General features: G+C 36.1%; 1 protein-coding gene across 5 annotated transcripts in view; it reads left to right on the top strand.

The window, feature by feature from the left end:
- The window catches only part of ITPR2 (inositol 1,4,5-trisphosphate receptor type 2), a 586,098-nt gene that overhangs the window by 122,887 nt on the left and 449,543 nt on the right, over positions 1-13,668 (top strand). For 4 of the 5 annotated variants that reach the window (XM_055572406.1, XM_055572399.1, XM_055572407.1 and 1 more), the window contains exons 3-8: positions 892-1,007; positions 1,792-1,878; positions 3,956-4,114; positions 10,367-10,465; positions 10,734-10,817; positions 11,302-11,448. In XM_055572406.1, coding sequence (XP_055428381.1) covers positions 892-1,007; positions 1,792-1,878; positions 3,956-4,114; positions 10,367-10,465; positions 10,734-10,817; positions 11,302-11,448 — 692 coding nt within the window. Of the gene's footprint in view, positions 1-891; positions 1,008-1,791; positions 1,879-3,955; positions 4,115-5,079; positions 5,137-10,366; positions 10,466-10,733; positions 10,818-11,301; positions 11,449-13,668 lie in introns of those variants that run through there. The other variant, XM_055572411.1, reaches the window with a different exon arrangement.

Raw genomic sequence — 13,668 nt, 5'->3', positions numbered from 1 at the left:
CACATCAGCCAAAACAAGGTTAATTTATTATATAGAATTTTTAACAAATTTTTGTGAGATAAATGAAAATAATGTTTGAATCTTCTGTAACAATACTCCTTTACTATAGAATATTGGGAATTGACCTATATTCTAGATTGTAATCCATTCCACAAACATACAGAATCATTAACAAATAAAAGCAGTGTTCAGTCAAACTTCAGTTTTCCTCTTTAAACAGAAAAAAATTGATTTTTCACTTAGAGATATCACTATATTATTCCACTATGATTTTCTAACTTAATATTTAGTAGTAGAGTATAATCTTAGTTTTTTGTTTTGCTTTGTTTTTCCCTTATAACAATGCAGTACAAACATTATAACATACTGCATCTCAGATTTCCCACCGTGTTCACCCTTGGTATGTGTAACTTTGGGGAATAGATGACTGAAATGTGATTGCTTGATTGCTGTGATTGTTTCTACTTCTTCCATCACTTTTGACTGTCAAAGGTACATACCATGTATAAGTAATTGATTGTGCAAAAGTCAGATAAGGCAAGGAAAGACACTAATTTGGTTCTCCTGACTTTCTAAGACCAGGTACCCCATTATAATTAAGAAGTGCTTAATAATGTTTACATTGGTTTGGTTTCTTTGTAAATCACATTAGCTATGGTTTCTTTAAAAAAACCCTAAACTAATGAAAAAGGTGGTATTTTAACAGACTAAATAATTATTTGAAAAGAAATGTTATGGGTAGAATTTAAGAATTCACCTGAGTATGGGCTAAATGATGTTGAAATGTTATTTGTACTCAGACATTCAAGATTCTAATACTCAGCTATAAGGGAAATCTAAAAAATGCTGGTCTCCTTAGTTACAGTGTTTTCATTTGTTGATTTGTCATAGACTGCCTCTTTAAGGTGTGCCCTATGAACCGATATTCTGCTCAGAAGCAATACTGGAAAGCCAAGCAAGCTAAACAAGGGAACCACACAGAGGCGGCCTTGCTGAAGAAATTACAGGTAAGAACTAGCCTTCCATCTCTCTGGCTTAACATAGAGCAAGTACAACAATAACAAAAGATCTATTCCATAGCTTAGTGATTTCCCTCAATACACTGAGATCCAGAATAGATGTGGCAACACGCTGAAAGTGGAAAGGACTTTTAAGTCTATTTAATCAGTGTATGACTACTGATTTCCTTGTGTGTAGGTATTGTATTTCTTGCTATTTATCAGGGTGTGCCAGACCAATTCAGATATTCACATCACATTGAAAACCAATTCAGAATCTCTGCAGGAATATCAAATCCAGTTATATTTTACTTGATAGAGTACCCATTTTTTTTTTCTGAAAAACTATCAGAAAAAAATTGAGTCTATTGTTTCTGATTTGGACTCTGTAAATTTAATAGGACTTAGTTTGTCATTAAAATTCCTGTTACTTTTAGAATTGAAACTGTATTTTGAAGCTTTTGAAATTTATCTGTTTGGCTTCTCTAGCAATATTCCCTCTGAAAATAATTTTTTAAGACCAAACTGCTTAGTCCTTTTTCTGAAATTTCTAACGTAAGAGCATATCAATATATTTTAGGCTACATTTCAGCATTAAACAGAGAATTGTCACACATTATAATCATATATTTAGTTACTGCCCCACTTCTCCCTAAGCACCAAGTTTAAAGTAATCCACCTATTTTAGTCTTGATAGTATTCTTTGTTCCTAGAATAAACCTTTTTTTCTGTGTCAGCTATTGTGCTCTATTTGTTATGGTTTCACAGTAAATATTTGATAATCACTTTATAGCATGCTGCAGAACTGGAACAAAAACAAAATGAATCAGAGAATAAGAAGCTATTGGGAGAAATTGTGAAATACAGTAATGTTATACAAGTAAGTGTCTATTTATTTTCGTATAAAAGAGATGAATATTTTATCGATAATTTGCATTTGGTAGGAATGCCAACTTGCATTAAAATTTGGGGCTACAATAGTTTGTTCTTTGGTCAGAATTATACAGACAGTGTGATATTTTCAGTTGATATTCAGCATGTCATTCTATATGAATAAATCCGGTATGTAAACATAAAGAAATGAGCTTATCTAGATGAATTACACAAATTATTAAATCAAAAGGAAGAAGATGGGGAAAGCTTGTAATAAAATAGTCTTTTAGAATTAATGAGACTAAACATGTAACATATGAAGCTTTATCTTTTCATTTTGTAGGGAGGAAAGTTTTCAAATTGTACTTTTAGATGAGAACTGTCCTTGAGTTATTATATCTTCTATTTCAATTAGTATGCAAACTGATTTATTTCATCAGCATTTCTTTCTTGTGCTTCACTTAGATCTTTTAATTTTTTACTTGGATAGTTGTTAATATATGCCCCACCTTGTTCCAAAAAGAATGTAAGGCATTTTCAAAAATACCTTTCACATAACAAGATAAAATAGAAATAAATAAGGTAGCTGGATCAAAGGGAAAATACTGATTGCATGAATAAATTGAAGTCAAAGGTGAGACATGTTTATCATATCCATGTTGTAAAGACAGGTAAACTTTGAGTTGAAGCCTTTTTGTTGCTTGTCTAGGTATAAGACCAATATTGCGATATTCATATATTAGTAGAAGGCCGGTACAAAGAACTAAGTCAGAAGTTTGGAAGCACAAACATTCTCAGGAAGAGGACCAGAGAACTGTTTCTCCAATGAGCTCTCATAAAGAGGACACTGTTTAATATAGTAAACAATGGCCCTAACAACTTCCTTACCATAAATGCTACAATGAGGTGTTTCTTAGAGCTGTTTCAAAAAATAACATCCCCTAATGTTTTCTTATTGGCCAGTGGCCAAGTGCCAGAGCAAGGGACCAACAGAGCAGTTCTCTGATGGGGCAAGAGGAGAGCCCTGGGTCTGCGACTCCCTGGTTGTTACAAGTTAATCCCATAATAGACTGTGTGTTACCTGTGACTGAATGTCCCTTGGGTGGTCCTCCATAACTAGAATTTCTCTTAACCAAGTCTTGCTTCATATTAAGTGCCAGCAAGCAGAGTTTATGTTTCTTGTCAAGAATCTGACATGCAGATGTTTCCCAAAGTGTTAAGGGCTGAGCCACGCCCTTTTAACAGGGTGGATTCCAAAAGGACTGGAGTTGGCCCCTGAGGGTTTTCACTGATTTCACTGGAAATTTCTGAGATAATTTCCTTCTTATTTTGTGGATGTTAAAATGACCATTCTTTTTTTTTTTGAAATGATTGGAATAATAGATGGGAAGGTTATTTGTTTCAGTTTTCCTAGTCAGAATAGTGTCTTGGAAAGGTTTTGCCCATGGGATCCAAATGTCCCCAGCAGTGGCACTCCTGCCTTCATCTGAGAAGGATCATGTCCTCTTGTGGGAGTGGCAGAGGTTGTTTAGGACCGGCAGCTGGTCTCACACAAGGGGATGAGGGCTGGCTTTAGGCAGGGGTGGTTAATAATATGAAGTGGGTTGATGCCTTATTCCAGTTCCTTGGTTATCCTTTAATATAGTTTGCTTTTGTGGCCGGGCAGGAATTGAGAAAGAATATATTGGGTTGGTCAAAAAGTTCACTCAGGCTTTTCTGTAATGTCTTATGAAAACCTGAATAAACATTTTGGCCAACCCAGTAGTTGGGAGTAACATCCTGGTCTGTTTTGGAAAGCCTGGGTTTATCCTATTATTTATCAGGAGATGAAAATCACTCAGGGACATGTCCTTAGTTTTTTTCCCTTATGTGCTCACTTCATATGAAGCAGCGCTGGGGGTGGAGGTGAGGAGGAACCCAGAGGAAGTCAACCTGGAAAGGTGGTGAGTCTGCAAGGAGCTGCTTGGTTTACTGCGTCCCCTGAGCCGTGTTATGCGGGCATGTGACATAAATATAAACACAGATGTGTAATGAACAGAGGAGGTCAAAGAATGAAGGCAGTAATCCCTAACTTTTTCCTACAGCTACTGCATATAAAAAGCAACAAGTATCTGACTGTCAACAAGAGATTACCTGCTTTACTGGAGAAGAATGCCATGCGTGTGTCCTTGGATGCTGCGGGAAATGAAGGGTCTTGGTTTTATATTCATCCCTTCTGGAAGCTGAGAAGCGAGGGCGACAATGTATGTAGCTCTAAGATGAAGAGAAAAACGTGCGTTCTTGAAGATGTTAGTTCTTAATAATGGAGAATCCAAAAAATGCAAAGAAAGGAAAGATAGTTTTCAAGCTTCAACATATTATTTTATGTTAATTTCTTTAATAGGTTGAAAGCATTTATTTATAGTACAGATTGTGCTCTGGAATCATAAAAAGACTAAGATCAGATTGATTTAAAATCATCTTCCAGCCAGAATTTTGTGAAAGAATTTAAGTAACATTAAAATATTGGCTGAGACTTTTAAGGGAGAGAAAAGCAGAGTTTGCTTCTCGGCCTTATTCAGGAGGGAGTGTGGCTGTATAGAAGAAGCTGTGTTTAGGAGATGGAGTTTATTCCTTTGAATTAATAGAGTAACACAGCAAATCATGACAATATGTCATTTATTGGCTCAGTGGCCGGTTGTTTACAATCTGTACAACTTAGTAGATGTGTAATGTATGAGGAGATGTGTAATGTAATGATTGGCAGTGGCTCATTGATGACAATACTTAAATATGTTGTATCATATGAATTTTAGTAGTTGCAAAATATTTTTCTGCTGCTTTATGGAGCAGAGAAAATAAAAATTACGTGTGATGATTCAATAGGATCAGTAGTTAGATATTTTTGTGTGTAATAGATGAAGTAGCAAGTGACAGTCCTGGCATGTGGGAGATGCTTAATAAATTCTGGTTGACACCAAGTACTCAATAAATTTTGTAAATAGAATACAAATATTGGGTCAAGTGATCAATAAAAATAGTTGAGATTTTAAAAAATTAACATTAAAAATTGAAAGCAATGTTAAAGTCTTATTATTCTGACAATTTTCTCAATCAATACTGTTACGATATTTTAGAATGTATTGGCTGTTTCTTGTCTTAGAAATGTCTTATATTGTAATAAATCTATTTTTCCAGTGAATTTTGAAGTCCAAATTCAACTCCACAGGTTACAAGCTTCATGGTTTAATTTGGTTAATAGATTAGCTGATGATATCCTCCTTCGGTAAGGTTTGGGAGAAGCATGGCATGCAGGAATGTAATGCACTTTAAACTTGTTTTGGATTCCTTGAAAATAAGTTATTTTCTTTTTCCTTTTGGCATCAAGTGATGTTTGCTGTGAGCATGACATATATTTTAATTTCAGTAGGTGGTTAATTACAGTCAACTCTCAATTATTCAGGGACTGGTCATGCAGCTTAAGAACAACCTGTGTCTTTGGATGCCCTGTTTTAAAATACTTCTCCAGCCCCCCTCACTGAGTAGGGTCCCTGTTTGCGGGTAGTCAATGAAAATTAAGCATGAAAACAAACAAAAGCTGAGCTCAAGCTCTGAAGGAATGGGATGAAATCATTGGATAAATTGGGGCCTTGAGATTAGCGTGGATTTTATTAATTCATGCCATCTAATTTTTCATCCTATCTATTCCTTTCCCTACTCCCAAATGCCTTTATGGACTTCCCTCATGGTTCAGATGGTAAAGAATCTACCTTCAATGTGGGAGACCTGGGTTTGATCCCGGTGTCGGGAAGATCCCCTGGAGAAGGGAGTGGCAACCCACTCCAGTATTCTTGCCTGGAGAATCCCCATAGACAGAGGAGCCTGGTGGGCTACAGTTCATGGGGTCACAAAGAGTTGGGCATGACGGAATGACGAACAGTAAGCTCCAAATGGTCCTTGTCAATAAGCTATAATAAGGATGGTTTTATTAATTCATCCTATCTAATTTTTCATCTTATATTCCTTTCCCTACTCCCAAATGTCTTTACAGGATCAAAGAGAGTTGACTGTAATGAACTATTTCAAATAATTAGTTGAACTGGATTGCAGGATGGGGAACAACCTACCACCCAAGCACTCCATCTTGGTTAAAGTGGATAGTATAATTGTTATGTGCAAAATAGAGATCCTCCATATATAGATGTGCTCCATAAAGCATGGCTAAAACAACCTTACACATTGCTTTTTGCTGAAATAGCTCACTGTTTTTGCTCACCACTGTAGCTTTTGTGTGTAATTAAGGTTGCTGTGAAAGCATAAGCATATCCATAGACCTTTATTTCCATGAAAATAATTGTATCATAATGTTCATTTTCCTCCTTAGGAATAGGTAGCATTTTTCTAAAATACAAGCATACTGTATTTTATTGAAGGCAGTTGGAAACCCTGTCATTTCATAACAAGTGGTTTAATTACTATTGATTTTTTGAAGCAGTTTTTAATAAAATTTTTTAAATTATGAAATTATGATAACATTTACTGGAGACTTGGAAAATATAGAACCAAACTACATTTATTTCCACTATATGTTACAATTATTTTTTAAGTAGATAAATTAAGATTTTTTGGTTGGAGTTTCAGTATCACACTCTCAGAAATTAGTATAATGAATAAACAGAAAAGTAGAAGGGATATAGTAGACCTGAAGAGCACTATGAACTGATTCAACGTAATTAAGATTTATACGATTTTCACACAACAACAGGATAAAAATTATATTCGTTTCCATGACTGTATAAGACTGTAGATTTTTCAAAAAGAACATTAAACTAAAAGGAAGAAATTGCAAGATTTAAAAGACTTTTAAATTTCCATTTTATTATTTACTAATTAGTTAAGTTGCAATTTAGGTTATAACTACCCAGAAGATGTTCAGTGACTGAAAGCTAATGTAAGACTGAGGCTGATGATAGGCTGAAGAGAAAAGTGCTCATATCCTCAAAAAATCAGTAGTTTCTACTGTTTAAGTTCATCTCTGTCATATATCTTATAGAATTTCAGGGTAGATAATTTTTTGGGAAAAATAGTTTCATGTTTCCCTCAACTTTTAGCTGTGTAGATGTCCATGCTTGTTGCTGCTCAGAAAGTCACTGGGGACAGCTTTGAGCAGAGTACATAAATATTTTATTTTCGTTTATCTTCCCTTGATTGAGTAGTTAATTTTTCATCTTCAACTTTGATCTAAGAAGACATTGGTTCTTTTCCTTGAGAGTAGATTTTAAAAGGGAGAAAAGGTCAGATATTTCTTTCAATCAAGAAAAAGAAAAACAACCCTTAGGGAAAGAGCCTCTGTAAATAGCAATTAGATTTCACTCTTTTGAAAACCTAGGCTCCTTGGAATTTCAGAGAAGGTGGCACTCGATCCCTGGTGTTTTGATTTCTACTGTAGTGTTCTTTTCACACCAGGTGCCACTTCAAAAGAAGGGTGGCTGCTGGTGGTATTGTGTTCCTCTTTATTTTCAGTAAAATCCCAGCATGAATCTTCCATGGCTGTTACATAAAATCAGCAGAAATGCTTTTGGAATTGCAGTTTTTTAAAATGTGTGTGCACTAGGGTGAACGTGATATGGCAGAAAATGATGTCATCCTCAAGTTCTGTATTAAATATATGGCTTCTCAGAGGACATCTCTCCCTGTCAGTGGATCAGGCTCCATGCCTGCACTCTTCTGAAAATACTACCAAATTTACCAAGTTATCTAAACAGATAAGAATTCCTCAAGAATAGAGACTACTTCTTACACACATTTGTGTTATTCCTAGCACTTCTTACTGTTCTTTTTATATCTTATGATTAGCATCTTGTCCATTTCATGTGTCAGTTTTATTCATCCTGTGTGATCAAAGTAACCATTGTCAACAACAAGACCTAGGACCTGGAAATTAGGGAGATAATGTTAGATTCTCCTTATGAATACCACACATGAATCCTTGAAGTTGGTGACATTTGGCTATATGACTTGTCTCTTAAAGTTATAGAAGACTTTACAGCTGTTGTTTTGAAGTAAAACTAATATAGGGATTGAGCCAAAGCTTACAGAAAGCTATGGTAAAATAGTGAGACCTAGAGCACTGACTATAGGTACAACCAAAAGTATTCTTTTAATTAGAAAGATATAGCTAAAATATATCATTATATTTAGCAACTTATTGGCTAATATTTATATAGTACAGACAGGAATGATAGTGAACCAAATCTAACTGTTCTTTAGGAAATCGAAAGACCAGATGTAGTATTGGCAGTGTGTAGTGTCAAGTCCCAGTGTCTGTAGAATGGAAGACCACTTAAGCTTCTACATGCTTTTGAGACTTGGACTTGGCTTGGTGTCATGTGCAATAGCATATGTTTTTGTTTTTTGAGGGAGGTATTGAAAATATGTCTGTCATGTTCATTTTTGTTTATTTTGTTTATAATTTAATTGATTAAAATAGATACCAATTCGTGATTCAAAGGTAGAAAACAATATAAAGATATATGGGGAAAAGTCTCTTTTTAATCCTTTTTTCCATGTTCCCAGTTCCCACTTCTCTTTTCACAGTTAACCACTGGGATGATTTCTTATGCGTATACTCCTACTCTCCCTTTTTTACACAAACATAGCCCAGTTCTGCCCTCTCATCCTCTCACTTAGCACAGTTTCTAAATGATTTTTTCCTTATCTGGACATAATAAGGCACCCCACTCCAGTACTCTTGCCTGGAAAATCCCATGGACGGAGAAGCCTGGAGGGCTGCAGTCCATGGGGTCGCTGAAGGTCAGACATGACTGAGCGACTTCACTTTCACTTTTCACTTTCATGCGCTGGAGAAGGAATTGGCAACCCACTCCAGTGTTCTTGCCCGGAGAATCCCAGGGATGGGGGAGCCTGGTGGGCTGCTGCCTATGGGGTTGCACAGAGTCGAACACAACTGAAGTGACTTAGCAGGACATAATAAAGAGCGTCTGTAATGGTCCTTTCTGAATCACAGCCTCCACCTGATTATGGACTTGAAAGGCAGGATGGTGAATAGAGACCAGTCCCGTAAATAACAGAAGCGATTCCTGCAAACCAAAGAATAATCTTCTTTTGCTCGATTAATGAGCTTAGGGCTTCTCTATCATATTTGAATCTCCAGGTATAGTTTGTGACAGCAGTACTGTAGGTGAATGTAGACTCTTGTATGTAATTTATTGACATTGAAAATGTGAAATTATGTTCCTTCAAGTCTTAGTCTAGGTTCAGATCCAGGGAGGAGACGTTTTATCTGTTTTTATTGTCTCAGTCCTAATTTGTTTTTCAGTTATCTACTAATCTATTCTAATATTTAGTTGATATGAAATATGCAAGGGGAAGGTATTGGTTTTCATTTCTGAAGTGGTGAGCAATTCTGTGAAGAAGAGTGAAGGTACTACAGTAGTAGATCTTCTAGTGGAACTTGACAAAAGTAACTTTAATAACTATAAGATAACTGTTCACTATTATCCTTAAGAAAAGCACAACTTCTTTCCCCCACAATTTGAGTGATGAATAAAAAGACTTAAAGATCAAACAGACATTGTTAATAAAAAGATCAACTTTGACTTATTTCTTTAGAGCACTTTTCCCATAATTAATTTTAATTTTTTTTACAAATGAGCACCAGGTTTAAGGAACACCATTAGTATTAGATATTTAAGATAACAGTGAACTGTTGCCCAAGACCCAAACTATAAACGTGTTCCTACAGGGTCATACCAGATTCTTCATTTTCTGAATCCAGATGATATTAGAACGTTTATTAAATTTCTGAGACTATGGGGGAAGATCAAATATAGTAGATTTGTTTTTAATTTAAAGCAAATACAAATATATGAGATTTCCTGCTTGTACTTGAAGTGGTTTTAATGTTTAGGCAGATTCTTGTTTTGTGGCAGATGCATTTATTCTTGATAGCTCCTGTGTATGTGGTGTCAGACCTCTGTGGAGCAATGCTGACCTAATTACTGACAATATTGTAAAGTAATTAGCCTCTAATTAAAATAAATAAATTTAATTAAAAAATAAAGGAATAGATCTTAAATTCTAAAAAGAAAAAAAAGAAAAAAGAAAGAAAGAAAGCTCTAACTGAAATGGCAGACCAATAAGAAAAGAATCTAGGGACTTGCTTGGCAGTCCAGTGGTTAAGATTCCACTCTTCTACCACAAGGGGCATGGATCTGATCCCTGGTTGGGGAGCTAAGATCCCACATACCAAGCAAAAGGAAAAAAACCTACAAAACCAGCTTTATGAATCCACACTTATAGGCCCTGTGGGACATGATTATATAGTCGTTTATCAGAAGATATTTTACCTTAAAGAGAAAAGAATTGATCTAAAATTTGATAAACAGGTCAAATATTAGATCAATAATGAAGACTTTTTACAGTTATTTTTAGCATCAAATATATCAGCGCAGATCCATGCAGTGTCTCAGTTGCAACTTAATTCTGATTTCCAGATTGTTGTTGGAGATAAAGTTGTTTTGATGCCCGTGAATGCAGGACAGCCACTACATGCCAGCAACATCGAACTACTCGATAATCCAGGGTGTAAAGAGGTAAGTTTGGGAGGAAAGTGAATTTGTTGATTTTTATCACGAGAAGAAAAAGAAATCTTATAGGTTCTCTCATTGTTTTCATAAGCATAAGCCCAGTTTATGCTAGTTATTATTACTGAGATACCTATAGATTTTGAATGGTCCTTTGAAGATATTTTTTGACATACATACCCCATTGTCCAAAGTTGTTCTTTTTTCTCCTTCCTCTAGTTGAAGTAATAATTCATGGAACCTGCAGTCTTATAACTTAACATCTCTTCGTTAATAGGTGAATGCTGTTAATTGCAACACTAGCTGGAAAATCACTTTATTCATGAAATACAGTTCCTATAGAGAAGATGTACTAAAAGGAGTAAGTATGTTACATAGAACATTTGCTGGAAGAATTGAATTACTGAGCTTCTAGATGCAAAACCTATGTATTTACTGTGTTTGAAGTTTAGAATGTGACTGTAAACCTTAAAACTCATGTTGAGTTTTCCCTCCTATATTTGGAAATGTATACATAATCTTTAAAAGCCAAGTGTTAGCAGAAGGGCCCAGAGTATCAAAAACCTGCAGAGTCACCTACTTCTTAAATCTCTTTGTTCAAACTTTTGTTGAAAATAGTTTTTAATTTATTTATTTTTAATTGAAGGATAATTGCTTTACAATAATGGTTTCATTTCTGCCATGCATTAGCATGAATTAGCCATAGGGATACATAGGTCCTCATACATACCTCCCTCCCATCTCCTACCCTTTCCCACTCCTCTAGGTGGTCACAGAGCCCTGGTTTGAGTTCCCTGAGACATACAGCAAAGGAGATAACAGTTTTTTTTGGCCTCTTTTTCTAGGGTGATGTTGTTCGCTTGTTCCATGCGGAACAAGAGAAGTTTCTCACTTGTGATGAATATGAGAAAAAACAGCACATTTTCCTTCGTACAACCTTGCGTCAATCAGCCACTTCTGCAACCAGCTCTAAAGCACTCTGGGAAATAGAGGTGCGTAAATAATTTTTGGCTTTTAATAAATGCTTATATCTAAAAGACAAGGTCACTTGTATGGTTTATCGTTACAAGCATCACTTGTGCGTGTGTGCGTGCTCGGTTGCTTCAGTTGTGTCTGACTCTTTTCGACCTCATCACTCTAGCCCACCAGGCTCCTCTGTCCATGGGATTCTCCAGACAGGAATACTGAGGTGGGTTGCCATGCCCTCCTCCAGGGCATCTTCCCGACCCAGGGGCTGAACCTGCTTCTCTTATGTCTCCTACATTGGTAGGCAGATTCTTTACCACTAGCGCTACCTGGAAAGCCCAAACATCACTTGTGATAGATCAGTAAAACAATAATTTTTGTGAAGCCTCTTGTACCTCTTGACTGCTGTGACCACCCTGAAATGTTGCTATTTCCTTTATTTATCTTCTTAGAGGTGTCTTTCTCTTTCTCGTGAATTTAATAAGGGCATATATATAATTTTGCTTTTAAAAATTCCATTGTAAAGTGTTGACTTCAGGCCAGTGTCAGGCCTTGTGCCTTGAATGGCACTGGTGTTGAGATGGAGCAGGAGGACTCACCGTAAGTGAGCATCAGAAATACAGTCACTGAAAAGAGCATTTGTGTCTTCTGGGGATGCTCTTCCTATTGGAGTCAGGAGAACCATAGTTAAGAATCCATTCACCTTTAAGACATATTTTCTTAAATGTGCCAATATGATAGAGTAATTAAGAAAATGTAAGGTATGGGTTTTTCTTTAAAGGAACTTTCTATATACTGGAAGAGATAAGATATACCTGTGCCGTGCTTAGTCACTCGGTTGTGTCTGACTCTGCAACCCCATGGACTGTAGCCCGCCAGGCTCCTCTGTCCGTGGAGATTCTCCAGGCAAGAAAGATATACCTGAGTGACTACAAACAACCCGATAAGTTCCATCTGGATTTAATGTATCATCTCCAGCCGCTATAGCAGTGATTCTCAATCATTTCAAACCCATCACCCCCCCTTTTACAGCAGTATATTTTGTTATACTTCCTTTATGTACGAAAATGAAATTCATGGTTAATATTATTATTATATATTCTCATGATGAAAATATCAATAAAATGCCCAAATTCTAATATAAAGAAGATATAAAAGGAAAATAATTTATAATAAAATAATATTCATTTCAACATATGAATACATACTCTAGAAACTATAACATTTATACCCATCTTGGGGCTTCCCTAATACCTCAGTTGATAAAGAATCCACCTGCAATGCAGGAGACCCCAGTTCGATCCCTGGGTTGGGAAGATCCCTGGAGACGGGAAAGGCTACCCACTTCAGTATTCTGGCCTGGAGAATTCCATGGACTGTAAAGTCCTTGGGGTCACAAAGAGTTGGACATGATTGAGCGACTTTCACTTTCATTTCACTTTCACTCTGATGGATTCATTTAAATTTGGGAGAAGTGATGATAGAAGAGGGTAAGAATACATTCTATACAAGTACAGGAAAATGAAATAGCAGAGCTAACTGTGGGCCCTTGGGTAATATCTAGTATTAGGAGAGGTAATAACAGAACAGACTTATTTGTACATGATTTAAAAAAGAAATCACCATAATTGAAATAAGGATAATGAGGCAAATTATAAGCTATTGAAACAGAGAAAATGAGGAAGTATAATATTTATGTAAATGAGCCGAGCCTTAATTATAAATGTTACATAAAGACAATTCTCTAAGTTATGACATGGTTTAGAATAGAGATGAAATAGCACAAAAGCATGTTGAGGCATATTTTCAGTCTCATGCATTCCGAAGGGACCATATCCTTCAATGTATTTGGATACACTGGTCTTTAGTAGGTGACATGGAATTAAGTTGGAGGAAAACAACTACCGCCAAAACTACATAATCCTCTTCCCAGTAGCCAATCTCACAAATTCTCTTATTAGAATAAGAGAAAGATAACAGGCAACCGGGAAATAAATACATAGTTAAAATAAACATTTTTTCATACCATAGATTTCTTATCATTGTGCTCCAAAAATTTTCAAAATATAGGGGATAGGGCTTCCCTGATGGCTCAGTTGGTAACGGATCTTGCCTGCAATGCAGGAGACCCAGGTTTGATCCCTGGATTGGGAAGATCCCCTGGAGAAGGGAATGGCTACGCACTCTAGTATTCTTGCCTGGAGAATTCCATGGAGAGGGTAGCCTAGTGGGCTACAGTCCATGGA

Source organism: Bubalus kerabau, chromosome 1 (assembly GCF_029407905.1).
Source record: "Bubalus kerabau isolate K-KA32 ecotype Philippines breed swamp buffalo chromosome 1, PCC_UOA_SB_1v2, whole genome shotgun sequence".
NCBI classification, from domain to species: Eukaryota; Metazoa; Chordata; class Mammalia; order Artiodactyla; family Bovidae; genus Bubalus; species Bubalus kerabau.
The sequence above is the reverse complement of the archived record's forward strand: the minus strand, read 5'-3'. Positions and strand labels throughout refer to the sequence as shown.